Genomic DNA, 21,499 nt, shown 5'->3' on the forward strand with positions numbered 1-21,499 from the left:
TTAAATTTATTACAGAAAAACAACTGGTGTTTTCAATAACATGAAAATATACTTCTCCCGCAGAAACATCACTCAATGAAAGCAGCAGAAGACAGTTTATAGGATCATAAGAAAGAAAATATTTTTTCATTGTTGAATTTATTTGTTCTGAAAAATTACATTGCATGTTATAGATTAAAAATCTTATTTCTCAATATATCTTACAAGAGTGAACCTTAAAATCAGATTTAAAAATACAAAAAACTGTATTGCGGGCTGTTCAATTACAGGGTATAGTCTTTCATTGTTTTGGATACGTGATGCCCTATCCAACTTACTGCTGCCCACAGAACTTGCTGTTGCTTAAAAGTATGTGATTCAAAAATGTGAACTTCTGAATACTGTTCACCTTCACCCTTCTCTTTCAGCCTTCACCTCTCTTGTCTCTTTCCAGCACCTTATATGAATGGTTACTTAACTTTAACCAAAATGTAAGGCGGCTTTCTGTAGTTTTTAACATAATAATTCAGTTCTGTTTGGTAAGTCTATTTCTGATATTCCCTTTTTTTCTTTTCCCATGAAGCACCTCTGTTTTTTTTCCAAGATGTCAGTTTTGTGCTTGCCCTCGTTAAACAGGTAACTTATGTACACATTGAGAGAAATCTTTTAGGTGACTGAAAGTGCATCAGACTAAGGTATGAAAAGTGTATTTGTTAACCAGGTATTTGACTCCATTTCTTGTACAACTCCCAGCAGATCAGGAGTTGCTATTCCAGAAAAGGCTGTAGTAGTCTGATGTGATTTCTCAAATGCACCTGAGTGGAGCTGTGCAGAACAGAGAAGTTTAGCAAGGGCATGAAGAAGTAAACTCAACCAAAGAAGACTGAGTGGTGATACACTAGTAAATATGCTACTTATGTTATAAATTACATTTGTTTAATAATTCATAACTGATTCTACCAAATTGTGAAGTGACTGTTAGTAGATGTCCTCCCACTCCTTTGTGCTGTGTTTTACAATAAAAAGAGACAAAAATGTACAGGATGTACATATTCATGAACTGCATTCCAACTTCTACATTCTCTTTATCTCACTGAAATATTTGGAGTTTGCACTGTTTGTACTGATAGCAAAAGTCATTGTGTTCTTTATAGTGCAATTTGTTAACTTTTACACAAAAGTATGCGAATATACTTTAGCTTTCTTGGGACCTGCTCTAGTCTACTGTAAGAAATTGTCAGCTAAAAATGACCTTGGAGAGTTTTGTTTTGCATTTTGTTTAAAGAAAGCATTGCGGAATATAATTGCACCTGTGGTACTAGAGAAGAAAAAATACTTGCTTGTCTCAGTGACTTCAGCCTGGGGACAGACTTACAAGTACAGGATTTGGGTTGTTCAAACACCTGGAGCTGCTTCACTCTGTGATCTAAACTATTATTTTCTGCTAAGTTCTCATTTCTGCAACGTACAATTGTACTCTGCACAGAAAAATTTAAAGACTAAAGAAAAGCACATAGCCTACATGCTAACATGTAGGTATCTCTGGCATCAAAGTTATTTCAAACAAATCATTTGGGGTCATCAAAGCTACAGGATGTTCATAGGGAAAAAAACTGTAAATAGACTAGAAGGAGTTGGTAACGTCAGCCCTAGATTAACATTAGAGCTGTGAATAGGAACAGGCACACATAGCAGACACACACAGAGCAGACACATATATCGGCAAACACTGAGAAATGAAGTTTTGGAGGCAAAGTCTTGAGATCAATGAAGGAGAATTTTTTTTTTAAGTAGGATATAGACTGGGAGATCAAGTTGCAATGAATGGCAGGCTAGCTGAAGTTAATTACTGAAATGAATTTATTAAAATTTATTTACAAATAAGTACATTAAAAGGTAGAAAAACATTTTCCTACATTGTGTGAACAAATTGCAGGTTATGTACTTTAAAGCTGGTCAGTAATAGCGGAACAAATCCTAGGGTTTTTATTTATTTGGTTTTATACAGTTATACTCAACCAATACTCCAGACATCACAAAAGAACATGATGAAGCAGGTCATAAATCATGAGTATGAAAATCAGCCCGGAGAACTCACTGAGGTTGACTGATGGTCTTGAAAAGTTGAAATACTTTCATAATTAGACCTGCTTGGACAGAATTTCTTCAATATAACAAGGACATTACTGTTCCAGTTTGTGAAATGAGACTTCAGCTTATGGAAGTGTCTCTCCATAGGGAAGCCAGGCATACTGGTAGTTACCAAACCAAAACACAGTATTTTTGCATTTGATCACTGGAAATCACAGTCTACTTTAACACCTTCAGCCACAAGGTTTTAGTCTTCATTCATACGGTTTAAATTTTATTGCTGTTGCTTTCACTCTGACAGTTGGTAAAGTGTCGTTTTTCCTACAACCAAAGGACTTAACTTTATCAAAGGTTGTGCTTCCTAAAATCCTTTGATGCTAATGGTCCTTTTATTTTCGTGGTGGTTATTTATGAATGAATAGTGAGGAGGGCTTATTTAGGTTTTCTGACATACCAATGAATAAGGGCACAATTTAAGCAGTGTGAAGTTTATGTCGTTCATATTCACAATTTTTAAAGTAAATTACTTACTTTTCATTAAAAACTATTTCTAACAACTTCTATACAGGTGTTTTGGGAGTATGTATGTTGTCTGAACTCTGGTAGATGTACAGTGAAGTGTAATTAAGCGGAAGAAGGTCCTAAATATTTTTTCTCTATACACAGTTTAATAACTTTTGATGGACAATTTAATTTTCAAATCTTCAGCCTTATGGGAGGACAGGAGGCCGGTTCAAAGAACATCAGCGTCACATAAGGCAGTAAGAAAGGAAGAGGGCAATGATAGCATTTTGTTCCTGGATTGTCTGAAGAAATTACATTTTTCAAATTTAATGGCAAGATGTAGATGACAGAAAATTGATGCCCGGGTGAAGTGATAAAATGCCTACATAATGAAGGAATATAGATGTGATTATGTAGATCCCTGCTTGCATGAAATCCTTTTCAGCACAACAAAATTTAAAACTGTACAGAGCTCTTAAGATCATCAGTCTATTGTGCATAAATGTCTGTAGTTATCTAGCATGATCCATGTTGTGATTTTACACTTCTCACAAAGTCAGCACCTTAGATTTTTCTTCTGAAGTAATTCTTTCTCTCACTGAAGATACTCAGGATCTGTTTGGACACAGTTCTGTGCCACATGCTCTGGGACGACCCTACATGAATAGGGAGGTTGTACCAGATGACCCAGTGTTGTCACTTCCAGGCTTAACCATTCTGTGATTCTGTGAAAATCAATCTGGGAACATCAAAAGCAGTTTTTTACTTGGAAAATAATATGTAGAGCAGTTTTTAGGTAATGTCACTTAGACAAAATGTGGGCCGTTCAGTGAACAGTTGGGTATTGTTCAGAAAATGTGGTATTAAGATGGGATGGAGGTTCAGTGACCCTAATAGCCCCATTCTTAGATGTGCTTTTGATCTTATGTACCCTAGTTGGTCATTGATGCCAGGTGTCAGTGCTCATAGAAATTTCTCATAGTTTGTCAGCATTTTTGCAGTCTGACAGAAAAAATCCATCTTGAAACGGCCTGTGAATGGCAGGAGGCTGTTTGTATGGGAATTCCCTTAGTGAACTATATTTTGCCCTTTAATTTTATCCTGGATACTAACTATCCAGATGTAATAATGCAGCTCAGAAACTCTTAAATGAAGGGGGAAAAAATGACACAAGAGATTCCACATTTTAAAAATATTTTTGAGTAGTATAATTTTTATTCCCACCTAACTTTTGTTAGTAGATAGACTAGCAACTCGTTACAGCAGTACAAATTTTATGTCTGTAATCCATGTGCTGTTTATAATGGCACTTCATTCGTGACTCTGAGTTTTGCATTCTTGAAGTTGTTGATATTCTCAAAGTAAAGATCGTGGTACTTCTGGAAAATGATTTTGAAACATCTGTTAGAAGTTGTAAGGAAAATAATTATTTGTAAGCAAATAATTAAATAAAAATTTCGGAATTTTAAATAAAACATTTTGTTGGTGCTGACAATCTTGTAGAGATGCAACATACATTATGGTGTGATTGGATAGCAGTATCAGCACAAAGCAAAGGTTGTTTTGGCTGTAAATGGTTTCACAAACAAACTGGGTGGTTTGATGCAGATCAAGTGAGTCACATCTAGTTTTCAGAATTGTTGCTTTAGTAACAAGTGGATGCACTACACATGGGAAAAAGAGTGAGATTAAATAGAGCCTGGGGTTTGTTGTACAGATTCCCAGCATGGAAAACCTGTGAGGAAAAATGTCCTACCTAGTAAGTCCTTATGTTGCTTTTTTAATTTCAGATATTGAAGCTAAAGATTCAAATTATTCCAGTGTGTTAACAGTTTCAGAAAGTATCACATTTTAATGTCTTTCACCATTCATCATTAATATTCTTTGAGCTTAACATTAGCCTTTTCTTATTTTCTTCTTGTCATCTAATGCCGTCGTTTACTGAAATTTTCTTTTGGTATGTTCTTCTAGATGCAGGACCAAGTGCTCTAGCAAGCTAATATATAGCTTTCAATACATCAAAATACATCAAAAGCCCCATTTGGACTGGCATTAATTAATACTTCATCTGTTCTGTTAAGTTCTTGTTTTATTTGTCATGAATGTATCTCTTTTTTCTCTTTCTACATGAAACAAATAGAAAGAATGCTAATAAAAATCTAAATTGAACTCAGGGAACCAAATCTAAAGTGAGCTGAGTTCTTCTAATTCCAGCAAACAGAGAAAGAATTCAAACAAATCCATGTTCATTTCTGAGATAAAGGAAAATATCTTAGAGAATAAAATTACTAATTATTATACATTTCTCAGACTCCCAAGACCTCAGGCACTTTAAAAAGAGAACCAATACTAATCCAAGGTTGAAAGTGAAAATTTGTCAAAATAAAGCAAGTGGGAATTTTATAGGGTTTTTTCTGTATTTTTTACATGTTGCATGCTTTTATTGTTTTCAAGTAAATTTTTTGTGTGTACAGAAAAACAGAGTAACAGATAATGCCTTTCAGACTCAAATCTTTCATACTGCACCTCCTCCTAGCACTCAGGTAATTGGAACTAAAATTGCAAGACTGATAAGAAAAACTGCTGGACTGTACTTTAGAGTAGGTTTAAAAGGCATATTTCTTCCAGACTTACCTGAATGAAGGCAGTGCATTTGGAGTGGATTCCTATAAGTGTTTACATTAATGGTAGTATAAGTGTAAGTGAGATCTCTTGCAGCTAAAAGAAATGCTTCCTAATTTTTTTAATAAAAGTATTGTACAAGATCAGTGGAGTTGTGATTGCTAGAACTAACTGACTACTTTCATAATGGAAGAAGCTAGTATCTATCTAAAGTACAATACAAAGTAGTTGCCAGTGTTTCATAGTATAAAAGGCCATGCAGGAACCTTAAAACCTGCAGTCCTTGCTACAGTCTGTATCAAGCAGATACAGGTTTTGTCTCATTCTTTCTAGTCCTGTGAGAATACATCAAGGGACAAATCCTCAGGTGATAAAATTGTCATTTTAAGCTTAAACGGTAAATGGAAGATCCTGTGATTGGAGTGCAGTATTTCGAGCTGTAGATACTGTCTATTTGTGATTGTGCCAAAATGCTGTGCAGCCAATTTTTGTGTTTCCAGGGTAATCAAGAGATTGGTTACAAATATAAGGCAAGGATATAGATAATATGTAAATAAGGCTGTAGAGATGTTCTGTGAAAATGATCAAGGAAAGCCACAATTTGAGAAGGACACTGCAGCATGAGTGTTGTGCCCTGTGTGAGACAATGGCAGTGGGGATGTCTGTGTTTTGCTTTACTCCCAACACATTACAGCTCATGGCTCTGGATGCTACCAGTGCCAGTATCTGGTCCACTGAACTCAGGCTTTTCTGTGGAATTAACATTTTCTAGTTTTGTCATAAAGCTTTCAAACAGCAGTTCTTGCAGCCCTCTTTCAATATGTCCTCTGGTCTCTTCTGTACCTGAGGATGAGGTCAGTGTCCCCTGTAGGGTTGATCCTTTTTTTTTTTACATGCTCTTCCCTGCTAGCAGTCAAAACAGAAGCAAAAGGGAAAAAGGAGAAGAGTTGAGAAAAACGGGGGTTACTGCTGTGAAGTGGGTGCAAACAGGATTTTGTTAAAAATGAAAAGAGGTTGGGTGGAGGTAGATAAAAAGAAATCTGAAATAATTGTTCTGTAGAATATGGCCTTTCCACAGAAAGGCAGAAATCTTTCTTTTCACTTCTGTCAGAAGATAGTCAAACAGAGAATCTCGTCTCTTAATTAGAAAAAAAAAATACTCATCAAACACATCTCATCACTGGAAAGCTAATGATCCACAGCTGCTAGTCTGAAAGGGCAGGCTTTTTTTCTCAACAGTAGGAAGCATTAATAATTTTGGATAAGATTTCTTTTTAAAATATACTGTAGTTTGCAAAAGAATAGGATATTCAATATCCTAACTTAAATTAATTTTTGAAGTGTTGTACACTAGGGATAGTGTCATGTGTCTCTCTGAATGATGACTTAATGCGTGTCTCTCACTAAGAGTGTCAACTGAAAATGACCAGTTCATGCCTGTGACTCTGAAAACTTTGATCTCATGGGAGAGATGACAAAAGCCCTTCTTATATTCTTCTGTGTAGGAAATGGCAGTTGTATTAAACTGTAACCTTTGAGACTCACACTCATCTCTCAAAATAGTTAGCTTGTTTCAGTAGTGATGACCATCCTTTTTTTACACACACAGAGCCATTATTTTCCTGGAAGTTATCATGTCAGATACCATCCACTAGATGCTTTGCAGACATGGACAACTCTCAGAACTGTTCTTTTATACTTATTTGTTAGCTTTTCTGGTTTGCTTTGGGTATGGAACTTTTTGGCCTATACTTGCTTAATGGAATGTTGGTTTACTTCTCCACCTTTCATGAAGATTTGTACATATCGCTTCCTTCTTCTCTTTCACGTCCGCTATCAGGCCTTTCATCCATAAGAACTGAGTCCTGGAGTTTTCTTGCTATTCTGCACCAGATTTTGGAATTGCTCCTGTTTACTTAAAAGTTTTGCCTGATACTGGAAATCTGCTTGTTTTCTCTCATACACATTTCATGAGTGCATTTCTTGTCTGGGAAGAATAATGAGGCCATTTAGGTCAGAGGGCCATAACTGTACTGGTCTCATGCAGCACACATATCATTTGTGTTGCAATGTTTGTGTAGTGCCTGGCTGACACTGTTGCCTAAAAGGAGGAACTGGTTAAAATTCAGACAGACTAGATGGAAATTAAGGTGGCAGGTCAGCAAAATCATCTTCAGGAGATGACAGGTGTAATATCAACATTTTGAATGGCACGTCCTTACAATTTGTAAAAAAGGTAATATCTTAATATGTTTTAATGGCTGTGCTGTAAGGAATTAATGCCCTTGAAGATCATTTGGCCTTTAGAAACTTGAAGGGAGAAGTGTTTGAATTGGAATTCATCAATATTCTGGTGTACAGAGCACATGATGGCCATGTTCCTCAGACTCACGTCAGGTCCATGTCTCCTGAGACTGTGTGTAGATTGTTGGCTTTTTTCCTCTGGGGCCAGGGAGTGTTTAAATAGTACTTCATTTCTTAACCACTCTTTAACCAAAGTTCAGCTGGGGCCCTGATAAAGACTGTATGTGTTGCCTTTTCTCAACAGGTAATCTCTAATATTTACTTTTTTGGTACTTTGTGCTTTCTGCTGGCTTCCAGAGCACCCTTCAGTGTGCATTCATTGACTCAGTATTTCTGGGGTTAAAGCATGCAAGGGTATTTTGTTTTTCTTTTGAGACACAAAATTTGTTGCAAGTTGGTTACATCTGATTTGCCGCTCTCTTATAAACAGCAAGGTCACAGAGCAGTTCTTGAATGAGATGAGATGTTGCTTGCTTCTATTGTGGTTTTAAGCCTAGCTGGAGATGAAACACCACACAGCCATTTGCTCAAATGTCTCCTCTCTTCCCCCAGATCCTGGTGGAATGAGGAGGAGAATTGAAGTTTCTACATTGAGATAAGAACAGTTTAATGATTGAAAGTAAAGTGAAATGCCATAATAAAGGGAAATAAAAATGGTAATAAAATGGTAATAAGAAAATACCCAAACAAAACAATGCAATGCAGTTTCTCACCACCTACTGACCCTTGTCAGACCCCTCTTCCTGAAACCACATTACCCACCCTTCTGGGCAAGTCCACCTGGTTTATATCCTGAACATGATGCTCTGTGATGTGGAAATACCCCTTTGGTCTGTTCCAGTCATCTGTGCCAGCTGTGCTCCCTCCCAGCTTATTTTGAATACCTTCCACTGGCAGAGCATGAGGCAAATTGAAAAAAGGCCCTTGACTTTGGATAAACACAACTTAGCAAAAAACCCAAAACATCAGTGTGTTATCAGCACCATTCTCATTCTGAATCCGAAACAACTGCTCGGCAGAATTAACTCTACCTTAGCTGAAACCAACACAGCTTCTTAGGCATTACCATGTCTAACAGATTTTCTTTTAAACTAAACAACCTTAATTTTTTTTTCTTTCAAATGTAAAATTTCTAGAAATGCCAATATCCTTGTTTTTGTATCAAAAACACTACTTTTCAGTTCTTTTAGTAATTATCATGTTTGTCTTGCAGTTTCATAGGCTTGCATATACATAGTAAAGAGGGGTAGAAAGTATGGGGGTGAGGTAAGTTACCTGATGTTGAGAAAGATTACCTAAGATTTAGAACTATTTTTTTGCTTTCTATGTGGGTGCTTGTATTTGATAAGATCATTTTGTTGTAACTCCAAACAAAAATCTAGCAGAAGACTCCAGACAAAAAATCTAGCTGAGGACTATTAAATTCTGCATTTTATTCTTACTGATCTTTACATATATCTTGATGGCTAATTTGGGAAAATGAGCTCTGTTTTGGTTTACCTAGGTATTGGCATTGCTTTAGGTTTGTGAGTTGTGTAGCACGACACCTTCAATCCTTTTAGAAGGTATTAAAAGTAATAATATTCCAAATCTTTACCATTTGGATGAAAAGGCTTATCAAGATTTCTGGATGTTTATCTAGCTCTAGTATGTAGTACAATTTGCTTTCACTTTTTTGTTGTTGTTGTTTTGTGTTGTTTGTTGAAGAAAACAAACCCCGGTTGTGGCTACAGCTACAGGTTCATTGATAGGGAAAATTGGAGGTAAAAATGGCTTTAGTTTGGCCTGTAGTCCAATTAGTTTTTATTTCCTGTAAACAATTAATTTTGTAGCAGCATTGGTAAGGAACAATGTCTAGACAGTGGTGTATGGAGCTGGTGGTGGGACGGGTTTCTCCGGCAGTGGGATGACCAAGTTGATCCCATGCTGAAGACCAGCCCCGGTTATTTAGGCACATATCTCTAGGAGATGTAACCCAACCAGGCTTCTGGCAGCCCCTGGTCACAGAGCACTTCAGCTGTTTTGAGCTAACACTGCAATAAATCAAAGTTTTCAAAGTGGTGGACTTAGGTGGCTTCTCAGCATTCTTCTTAAACCTATTTTTGATGAATCCACAATCAGTTCTATTTTACTATACTTTCTATAAAATAATCATGATTTTAGCTTTTACTGTGATTTCTTGCTAGTTTTCCATCCAAAAGACTTCTGATTGCTACTTCTGTTTGTTTGTATGACATTAGTACAAAATGACAATGTTCTTTTTTTCTAAATAGCAGATTAGTATTTAATCAACTTTTGTGCCACCTTTACACTGCTAGAGGGTTGTTTCAAAGCTATAACCAGATTCAATAACATGTTGAGGTCTTCTTTAAATTTATCATATCACTGTGACCTACAAGAAAAATGGAGAGGGACTTTTTACTAGGGTATGTAGTGGTACAAGAGGTAATGGATTTAAACTGAAAGAGGAGAGGTTTAAATTAGATATTAGGAAGAAATTCCTTACTGTTGAGGATGGTGGCACTGGAACAAGTTGCCCAGAGAAGTTGTGAATGCCCCATCTCTGCAAGTGTTCAAGGCTAGGTTGGATGAGGCTCTGAGCAGTCTGATCTAGTGAAAGATGTCCCTGCTGTGTTGAGGGCAGTGGATCTAGGTGGCCTTTAAGGTCCTTTCCAACCCAAGCCTTTCTATGATTCATAAAAGCAACTAGCCTTTCTTAAAATGCAATCTTATTTTTATGCTCTTTTGCATTATTCACAAAAGCATCATTTTATGAGAGAACGATTAATATTCTTCTTGATGACAGTACATCAATTTTTCTTTTCCAAGAATTAAGTAGGAGGGATTGGGAAGGGTAGTAGTTGTATTGTGGAGGTAAGTGTGAGTCAGCAAAGTGGTTGAAGAACACTCCACAAGGAGAGGTGGATTTCTTTAGAATTGTTTCAGTTTATTGGTCTTAACTCTGCACAAGAGTTTATTGCTGATTTCAATCACTTTTTTTCCTGCTCTGTCTTCTAGCTTTTTCTTTTTGTGGTCTGGAACTTTGAGCTCTACATGATACCACTGGCTTTGCTGCTGCTGCTGGCATGGAACTACTTCTTGATCGTATCAGGAAAAGATAACAGGCAACATGATACAGTAAGTCTTCTCTACTTCAAGGGCATTTATGTTCTTTGCTTTTTTTAACTAGGTAAAATTTTTAAACTGGGTTAAATATGATATCTTTTTCAAAATGTCTCCCTTCACAATGTTCGATGGACAATTTTCCCACCTGCAATTTAATTTTATTCTGGCTGTCCAATATAAGTGAGTCTGATTTTGTTGAAATGTCATTTAAAAATACAATAGAACATGCATTATCTAGACAATCTGTTTTGTGTGGGAGCAGAGAGGCTTATTTCCTATTTGAGGAAAAGGCGAACTCTTTGAAATTATTTTATATGGCTAAGTCCTTATGTTATATTTTGTATTAACATGTTGAATTTAAAAATTAAAATTATTCCAGTTTCTTAACAGTTTCAGAATGTATCACATTTTACTGTATTTCACAATTCATCATTAATATTCTTTGAGCTTAATATTAGCCTTTTCTTATTCTCCTCATTTAATGCCATCATTTAATTAACATGTAGTTGGGATATAATGTAGGAAACATTTACTAATAAATGGCATTTATTAACAATATTAAAATGGTTTAAATTTTCAGAAGTACATATCAAAAGTTGAAGTTGGATTCTATGCTGTACAAATTTTCCAGCATCCAGGCAGTTAAAAGGTTTTGCATGCCGTACTGCTAAGCCTTCCTTATGAATTTGATATTTGTACTAGTTTTTGTATCCCAAGAGCAGTATGTTGTCTACTACTTTATGATCTGAATAGATAACTGAATGGGCAGGAGAAAAATCTAAAACAGATTAGATAATTGGTCTCTGAGGACAGTGGTTAATGGAGGTCAGTAACAAGTGGACTACCACAGTACAAGGTCCTGTTTAACATCTCTTCCAGTGATGTCTAGATGATAGTGCACCCCCATCAAGTTTTTGGGTTACATCAGTTGTGTGGGACCATTTGACACTCTGGATCTGCCATTCAAAGGGATCGAAGTGGGTTGATTAAATGAACTGATAGGAGCCCCATGAAATTCAGAAGGAAGAATCCTGCTTTTGGGGAGAAATAACCTGTTGCAGTGATAAAGAATGGGAATTGGTTGTCTGAAAGCAGCTGTCTGAACTGGGCCTAGGGGTCTTAGAAGGCAGCAAGGTGATCAGAAGCACGGGTAGTGGATTGAGGGAAGTGGTTATCTCCACTCTTCAGCACTTGCCAGAATGCATCTAGGATAGTGTCCAGTTTGGGCCATGCCAGTTCAAGAAAGTCATTGACGGACTTCAGCAAGTTCAGTGAAGGGCTACCAACATGATCAGGGGCTTAAGCCCTCATCAACCAGCCCTTGAAGAGAAGCTGAGGGAAGTGGACTTGAAAGATCTGGCAAATAAAAGGCTTTTAGTGACTGGAACGCCCTGTAAGGAGGTTAACAAGAAGATGGAGCTAGACTGCACAAGTGATCTGTGGTGGTAGACGCAACAAACTTCATTTGAAACAAAAGAGGTTCAGACTACAAAACCTTTTTTGCTATGAGAATTGTTAAGCAGTAGAAGAGAAGGCTTAGGAAACTGCAGTTACTATAGAAAGTTTCCAGGAACTGACTGAGTAAAGCTCTGAGGAACCTGATCTGACCTCATGGCTGACCCCACTTTAAGCAGGAGCTTGGAAATCCCTTCCAGCCTGAATGATCCCCTAATGTATTGCAACTGCAGTTATTAGAACCCATACAGCCCTGATCCCAACACTGTTGCTACCTGTCTGCATCACTAAGACTGTTATGTTTCCAAGGATCATCTAAAAATAAGGGTGGGAATGATGAAGGTATTCCCTAATCCCAAATGTGATTACATTTATGGAAAAAGCTTAAAATCAAGATTTAAAACATGCAATACTTAAAACACAGCCCATTGTCTCCTGATGGCCGAAATGCTTAAAGCTTCTCAACCTGAAGATTTCATGAGTACCTGAAGTCCCTGGTGAAAGGAGAAATTTTATTTGTGAGCATACAAATACTTTTAATTTCTCTCTGAAGTACCACCTGCCTAGGAAGATTATCTGATCATGTAACTTTTCTAACAAACTAATGAAGCTAGTGATGGACTCTCAGTTAAGAATGGACTCTCCTAAAATTCTCCTCTTGCTTAGAGTGCTTCATACCAAGCTAATACAGCCTATTATCAAGCAACCATGTTGATCCCAAATATTTGGTATCTGTGCCATTAATGGCCTTGTTTTTATAATGATTTAAGTTTGGTTATCATCTTGTTGAGCATCTACCTTGGGTGAAGTCATTTGCAGATTTATTGTAAGCCTTTCTAATTAACTCATGAGCTTTCAGTATCATTAGAATAGGAGTAATTTAAAATACCTACATTTTCCTGTGCAGAGGGTAAATTTTATCTAAATTAATGAAGCAATGTTTCCTAGCGGCTAGAGAATGTTTCAGCATTCACATGATCTGACTTCTTTCTCCAAGTCATCAGAGATTCCTTGTGTGTCTCTGTGAAATAATTTGCTATTTATCTTAGATATATCATCTAACTTCAGAAGTTGCTTTGAAATCCTAAGGCTAATGATAAGACACAAAGATAAGTGTATTTGTTACCTGATTAACATTAGACAAGCATAGTTAAAAATTGTATATGGTCTATACTTGTTTAATGTCTATGGAACATACTTAAATTTGGGACCATGCAAAGCAGCGCAGAAGAGTTGATTTCCATTGTAATATCTCTTTGAGAAATCAATTTTCAATTGTCTCATCAGTCAGGTGCTAGGGACCACACTTCTGCTGGTCAATGATTGGTTACACTGAGTTTCTGTCTGGATATTGCACACAGACCAGCCTTAACTCATCCATGTTTGACCATCTGTCTAGATAAGATACCATTTGTTTTTTCCTTTTGGGCATCAGGTTTTTTTGGAAGTAGTTTGAAACTTATTTCCTCATGGAGAAATTCACCTGCCAAGCAAGGATCTGGGTTCTTCTATTATAACATGAACCTGTGCTTCTTGTTTGAATGCAGGTACAGTTATTTGGCCATTTATTACTACTCCTAACAAGTAATATATGCGAATTCCATTCTTGAATTCAAGGTGCAATATGGTTGGGGCAAGGGGAAGGCCCAACCGTATTTCCTAGTAGGAGATAAGTCAATTGGAGTGCCCAACAGAGGTGAAGCAGTGTACTATATCTCCATAGATTCAGTTGGACTCCTTGTGGGATTGATGATCATTGTGGTTGTAGTCTAACACTGATGCAAATTTCCAAAAGAAGCATTGGATTCCCTATCTTTTGTACATTTTGATCAAGATTAGTTGTATTTCTGAAAGATATGCTCTCATGAAATAGGAACTCTTGCATTAAACATTGGTGTAAGTGACTGTAGATAGATGTAAACTTAATGGATAATTCTAAACAGAACTAAAATTAATTTCTGTCATTGAGTCATGTGGCAGGTGTAAAAATCTGACGGTATTAGATGGGGAAAAAATAACTAAGGTGGCATTCTTAAGACCGCCTTCTGAATTCTGCAGTAACATTTTTGCCTGAAGTACATCCTGCTGCTTTCTCCAAAGATACTTACACTTCCTTATAATTGTACTCCTGAGTATCTGATCTCACAAAATAATTTATTTTTAGCATAGCTGTTGTTCTACTAAACCATGATCACCTAAACGCACAAGATTAGAACTGAGTGAATCTTACAAGGCTGGGATTTTTTCTTCTCCTGCCTTTTTTCCATCATCTTTTTTACATCGTCTGTGGGGTAGCTATCAACTACTGTGTTTCTATCACCACTCCCTGCTGCTCCTTGTCATCTCTGCTGGATTTGTGTGGTGAGGAGAGGTGCTGCCCTTATACACAACAGAGCATGGTATGGTGACTGACTGCAAACTAACAAAAAGTATGGTCGGTTTAAAAGCTTATTTTCAGTATTTTTAAGTAGTTGTTTAATACTTTGATGGTTTCACATACACCAAAAAAAGCCCCTCACCTTTGCAACCTGGAGCAAACAGCAGCGCTTCTGTCTGGTGTCTGCAATCTTCTATTTCTAAGCAAAAGTCAGAGTCATTTTTAACTGCATGGAGTTAGTGGGGAAAAAGTTTTGTTTTGTTGGTTTTGGTTTGGTTTTTTTTGGGTTTTTTGGGGTTTTTTTTTTTGCTACTTGTGCATTTCTACTTCAGGCTATGTTCTGACTGCCTGCTGGAGCTGCCTAACTTGAGGAATGGTCAGACAATCTCTCAAAGTGATTTAAAATGTTCCCACTATCCAGCTGTTCTCGTCCCTTTCCCTGGGATGAAACAGTGGATTATATGGTTGGAGCGTGTCATAGGGAGATTAAACACAGTTTGCATAGCTATGAATCTTATTTTTACCCTGTGTACATAAGCCTGGGTACCACAATTAGGACAAACTGTGACAATCTCTCAGCTGTTGATCCATAATGCTTAACTGCTGTAACAGGCACAGTGGGTCTCCTCTGGTGACACTGTTCTTGTCATGACCAAATAGGTTGCAGACAGGGAGTGCAGGTAATTTTCTCCTCCATCCTGCCTGTGGAGGACTGTGCACATCCGGGAGGACAACAACCAGTTGCACAGCTCTTATTGACAGCAGGGATTTGGTTTTTACAACTGGGGGATACTTTTTGAGGACTGAAGACTACTAGGAAGATATTCACTTCACCACATGGGGCAAAATCTTCTTTCCCAGAAGCTGTCCAACCTGACGAGGAAAGCATTGAACTAAAAATAAATGGGGGAGGGAGATGATGGTGACCCATAAAAGTGATTCATCAAGTGAGGAATCACAGAATAGTGTGATTTGGAGCAGCATCTTCTACCAGACCAGGTTGCTCAAAGCCCTGTCAAACCTGGCCTTGGAACTCTGCCAGGGATAGGGCACTCATAGCTTCTTTGGGCAACCTGTTCCAGCTCCTCCCTAGCCTCACAATGAAGAATTTCGTCCCAATATCTAATCTAAACCTGCCTTCTGTCAGTTTGAAGCTACTGCCCCTTGTCCTGTTGTGAAATTGGTGGTCTGAGTTGGCAAGAAAAGGGTGCAGGGTGAATGGCCAAGGAAGCCCTCAAAACCAGTCCAACAAGACAGATGTGCCCCTCAGGCCAGGTATAGGCACACAAATAAGGAATTGGCTCTGGAAAAGTCTCTCACACCCTCTCTCAGAACCAGCATGTCAGAGGGAAGTATATTAGTGTGCACATTAGGTACAAAAGTGTGCACAATATAGGAACCAGCAGGAGTTCAGAGGTCCACGCGCAGCTACATTCATTCACAATCACAGAGACGTGGAGAAATTGCTGTCATGTCCATTACACAGTGTATGTATTCTGGCTTTTTATCAGCACAGGCTGGGAAGGTGAGGAGTGGGAGTTACTTTTCATTCCAGCAAAGGGAAGATCATGAGGGGATCAAAGCATCTAGCATATAAGGAGAAGCTGAGCAAGCTGGAACTGTTCTGCATGGAGGAAGGTTCTTGATGATGTGTACAAATGGCTGAAGGGAGTGGGAGAGAGACACAGCCTCTTCTCAGTGGTGCTCCATCACTGGACACTATCAATGCCCACAAACCAAAATATGTGAAAATTCATCTGAACACAAGAAAGCACTTTCATTGTAACTGTGGTGACAACCAGGGCCAGATTGCCATGACAGGCTGTGAAGTGTTCATCTGTGGAGATATTCAAGACCTTTCAGGACATGGTTTTGGGCAACATCCTCGGAGGTGACCTTGTTTGAGTAGGGAAGTTAGGCTTGATGATATCTCCTTGATTAGGGAGGATAGGATGGCCCTGCCAACATCTGCCACTCTGATATTCTCTCAACTGAAGATACTAATATTTCTCTCCTTTTGGTCTATTATTTTTCAAAGTAATTTAACATTTAATAGAAGAATAATGCACATTCTCAAAGGTACCCGTGAATGTTCTTCTCCCATATATATTCCCATGGAAAAGTGATCACTTCACATATGGATAGTTAATACTTAGAACCTTTAAGGAAATATTAAGTAGCAAATTTCCTCTTGAATTTATGAGATGCACATGTCATTGCATAGCAAATTATGCTAAACAGCTGGGAGTTAATGCACCATACACAATTTTTTTATGAATTTGCATAGTAGAGTGTATATGCATATATATAAAAAACTATCTTTTAAGAATTATATAAAGTGACAAGGCATCTTCTAATTTTATTGTAGGTTTTCTCCTCCATAGACTTTGATGATTTGAGAACAGAATAAAAATAATTTTATTAAAGACAGCCTTTTATTCTAAGATTTTAAGTAGTTTTGTCTGAGTACTTTCCTGTAGTCCTCCAATATGATGACTCAAATCTTCACGTGTGTTCTGGAAATTGCCAAGTTAGAAAAAAAACCAAAAGTGAAAATGGGATGAATTATGCTTATGAATATATCCATCTCAGTGAATTCTTTTTCTTCACTCAAGAAAAGGTGATCAGCACAATGAGCTTGAGTAGGTCATAGAAGCCCAGCTCACTTCCCCATAGTAGATTTTTTCTGATTAGAATCCTGTCACTTTGTTCTAGGAGCCAGGCAACAGTGTCTGTCAGAGCACTGTCAGGTGGATTTGTTGCTGCTTCTGTTTGGGGCAGAGTCCCACTTTGCAGTGCATTCAATGCATAAATTAACTCTAACAGAAAAGTGCCTGACTTTAATCAGCTGTTTTCCTAGAAGTGGAAAACTGAGTTACCAGGTAAGTTAACAAAGCCATAACTTGATTTTTTTCCTGATTTTTCACTTTATGAGGTTAAAAACTGTGACCTTACGGTCCCTACATTCAAAGGCTTTCATGTGCCAATGAATACAGGACAAACACCAAGTGCTTCAGATCCCTTGCTAGTGTGGTGCTTTGGGGTTTTGAGCTCCAAGTCCAGAAATTCTGTTCTGCCAGGGAATCTGCAGAGATTTCTAACTGCAGACTAAATTCTTGCTGAATTATTGGAAAATAATTCTTGTGAATTATTGGAAAAAATAAATGTCATTGCCCCGGTGTTCTGGCTAGACAGTGTCTGGAGTATGTCATTTGCAAAAGATACAAAAGGATGTTGTCAGGTGAGCAAGTACATCTTGCCTGCCCTCTCTGTACTTTCCTGAGAAGTTTTGCCTCTGGTATGATAGCAATGGCAGCAGCCACAAACACCCCCCGAGCATGAGGGCTGCTGGGAGCACGCAGTTAGCCACAGAACAGTATGTGTGTGAAGCTAGCCAGATTTATGACTCTAAGGAAGAAAAGCATGATTGTTTATATAAAATTATTTTCAATGTTATGCAGAACTGATTTTACCTTGTATTTTCTAGCTCCTAACTAATCATAAACTTTGCCTTCATTCATTATCAATAAAATAAGTTAGAAGGGCTTTTGCAGATGAGTTATAATCGGTATGTGTGGGCAGGGTGGGTGCTGTCGAAGAAAATGTGACTGAATATTCTGTAATCCACTAAGAATCATTGTTGTCTCCACACAGATGTTTAGGTTTTTTTCTATGTGATCCATATAGTCAAGAAGTAAATATATAATGTAGCGCTCCACAATGGGACATGATTTTCTTTTAATATATCGGAACAGAAACATGAAAATGTCAGCTTAATCATGCATTTAAATTTTGTTGATCAAGTCTAATTTTTATGACCGCACATAATCACTGAAGCTGGACAAATTTGCTCTAGATTGCATCATAATGTTTGCTGCATTTAAGTGGAGAATTATCTTTATGAAACATCCTCTCCATAATTTGCCATTAAATGAGACTTGAACAAATCAACATAAATTTTACATAAAGGTTATTTAACTAAATGTTGGTAATATAAATATTTTGAATGCATTGGGCATCAATTCAATTCAAGAGTCCCACAGTACACTATGTAAAGATCTACATTGGCCAGTAGGCATTTCTCTTCTGCAGCATAACAGAAAAATATGGTGCTCCAAGTGGCTGTCTGGGCTACAGATAAAAGAGGCTGTCCATGCTGCAGTCATAATTCCTGTGCCAGAGGTTTGCTCACAGTAGCAGAGTACGTAGTAAACTCCTTGGTAAAACTTCACATGCCTGTTCTTACCACAGCAACAGCTGCAAAACCCAAACGCACTACAGAATTGGAAAGCCTTGGCTTGTTTTGGCAATCTGAAAAAACCAAAAACCTGCTCTAAATATCTCCAGCATTCTTTTAAAATTAGATCTTTTTTTCCTGTTCTTTTAAATTTGGATCTTTTTTTTCTGTCAAAAAATAGCTGTTTTTTTAATTTAAATTTTACCACTTTTTATTTCCATGGTCTTTCAGTATTGCTGGCATCTAAAATAAAAATTGAAGTTCACAGCACAGAGGAAGCATTTTTTGTATGAGGCTGTTATAATGATTTTTTTTTTTTGCATTTGCCTGAAGGTTTAAATGGCAACAAGATTCCTAGACAGATTGTAGTGGCTATTATAAATAATCAGTACTACATAACCTAATATCAGTTTAGTTTCTAGAAAAAATTCCCATAGTAATGTGAGATTTTTATTAATTTTTGTTTGACTTGCTATTACTTCAGCACATTTTCATTGAGCCACAACTTTAAGGATTTTTGGATTTTACAGTATTTACAGAAATATATAAATACCAGGGCAAAAAATAGCTAACTGAAATTATAATATGTGTATTACATACATTTTCACCTAAAACATGAAATATAAATTTTTTGTACCAAAAAGTTAGCTTCAAATCTGAAGGTAACGGAGCACATCCATAAGCTTATATAACTTGGACAAATGCTATTTTGGGACAGAAGGATATCTGGTTCTACTCAAATCAGGAAACAATATATTTGAAAAGAAATAATAATAACAACCTATAATGAGACATTGTGTTTTTTATAAGATAGTTTATCATAAGGTTTTGCCTAAGAATTCTAGTTTGCAATTATTTTGTGAAGGTGTTATTTTTAATACTCCTGCATAGTAATCTTTCAGTGATACTTAGCCAAGCAAAGAATGCAGTTGTTTTTATTCTGCTGAAGTAAAAATAACTGCATTCTGAGAGATCTGACATTTCAAGTGTACAGTACATATTGAAACCTTTAGATGGAGACATACTTCAAATAAACACCTAATATTCAGTTCACAGTGCATTGTGTAAATACAAAAGAAAGCTAAAATAAATGAGAACCAAATATTGAAAGAAAATGAAAGAAATGTTATAGTACTTGTACCATAGTAATGTTAAAAATTACTTACTCTTAACTACATTGGCAATTGAATGTTGATGGTGTATCAAGCTGGCAACAGCAAAAAGATTACATGTTCTTGTATAATCAGCTCTATTTACGACTGAAACATGTTCCCAAGAAATGTATTATACTGTAAATAAAAATTCGTTGTTGTCATTACAGAGCTCAGTGTAATCAGCAGCATGCATCAAAAGGCCTAGACTACTACTAGCCATAGTAGTCTCATTTCCTATTAAGAATCAGACTAAATTACATTATGAGCCCTTTCCAGAATAAGCTAACAAAATGCATTCTGGTAGAAGAAATAATTTGGGTGCCAATGTAAAAAATAGAAAGTAATTTAGTAGAAAAGTACTAATGTTTTTGTTTTTATTCTTCTGTCTTCTGTACTGTAATATATTCAATGTTACTGAGAAGCTTATCACACTAACTATCACATCTAGTAGTTCAGTTATTCCAAGTTCAAAATGTATAAATCTGGTTGGACACAGATACACTGCACTCCTAAATCAGAATCTGGTAATTTGATTTTTATTTTCCTTAAAATGTGGTATAAAAGTTGGACATTTTTATGAGGAATTATCTTCCGTAAAGTTTCTCCTTGACAATTCCATAAAAGAAGCAGATGTCATAATGTGAAGATGATCACATAACTGCTGCTGTAGTCAGCTTGTGGACAATGGATATCTTTCCTTCAAATTAAGTACCAGGAAATTATCTGAAAAAGCCCGTGGTTTTATGCATCCTTCTTAATCCATACAAATTGCATAATTTTATATTACATTTACAGCTGTACACTGAGTTGCATGGTTCACAAACTTACAGTACATTTCATGTCAGGACAATATGAAATCCAAACAGTCCTGAACAGGGTAATTCTGACTACTTTTATTGCACATCTAAAATGCATTTAAATGCAATTTGGAACCAAATTTCAACCTCACTTTGATTTCTTTTATAGTTTTAATACTTATGTATGAATATACAAGTGTCCGCAGATATTTTGAAATCATATGTAGATATTTGGTGTTGTTTTTATTGGAAACTACCTAGCTTTGAAGGACTATGTCAAGAAAGATCTAAGCAGATTTAGAGAAGTTCTAATGAGGGGCATTGAAGTATTAAGGTAACAGTCATCATGGCTTTCTGCAGTTAGTGCCCTTTTTTTTCCCCTTTTCTTTATATTACATCTCAAAGCAGAGCAAATACCTGCTATTATTAACATGTAAAGACATCAGAGTATCTAATGTGCAGGGGTTTTTTTTTTTTTTGATCAGCTGAAAAACATAGAACAGAGACAATTATAGATGCTTTGCACACAGTGAGAAATGACAGGATGATGCTGAGAGAAGGACCTTTCATTAGAGGTGGTGTTAAGTTTCAGTGTATCACTTTGTCACTGATTCTTTAGATTCAGGAGGTATTTCTAAGTCCTCTACAGCTGTAAGGCTTTGATTTAACATGCCTGTAAATAACTAGAATCTAACTCTTCTTTGCAGGTGTTGAGGTTAGAAGTCAAAGTGAATTATTTTCTCAGCAATTCTATCCTCTTTGTTAGTCAGTAGATCTTTACAATAAATGCAATTTGTATTTAATGCCAGTTTACTCAGAAGACTGCATGTTAGCCCACAGATGCTGAGATTTT

The 21,499-nt window shown here is 36.8% G+C and overlaps 1 protein-coding gene across 1 annotated transcript in view; it reads left to right on the forward strand.

Annotated features, from left to right (window-relative positions):
• MCTP1 (multiple C2 and transmembrane domain containing 1) overlaps window positions 1-21,499 on the forward strand; it is a 216,127-nt gene that overhangs the window by 151,860 nt on the left and 42,768 nt on the right. Inside the window, 1 exon segment of the mRNA XM_058043874.1 lies at window positions 10,519-10,638. Coding sequence (XP_057899857.1) covers window positions 10,519-10,638 — 120 coding nt within the window.

This window comes from Melospiza georgiana, chromosome Z (genome assembly GCF_028018845.1).
Source record: "Melospiza georgiana isolate bMelGeo1 chromosome Z, bMelGeo1.pri, whole genome shotgun sequence".
In the NCBI taxonomy this organism is placed as follows: domain Eukaryota; kingdom Metazoa; phylum Chordata; class Aves; order Passeriformes; family Passerellidae; genus Melospiza; species Melospiza georgiana.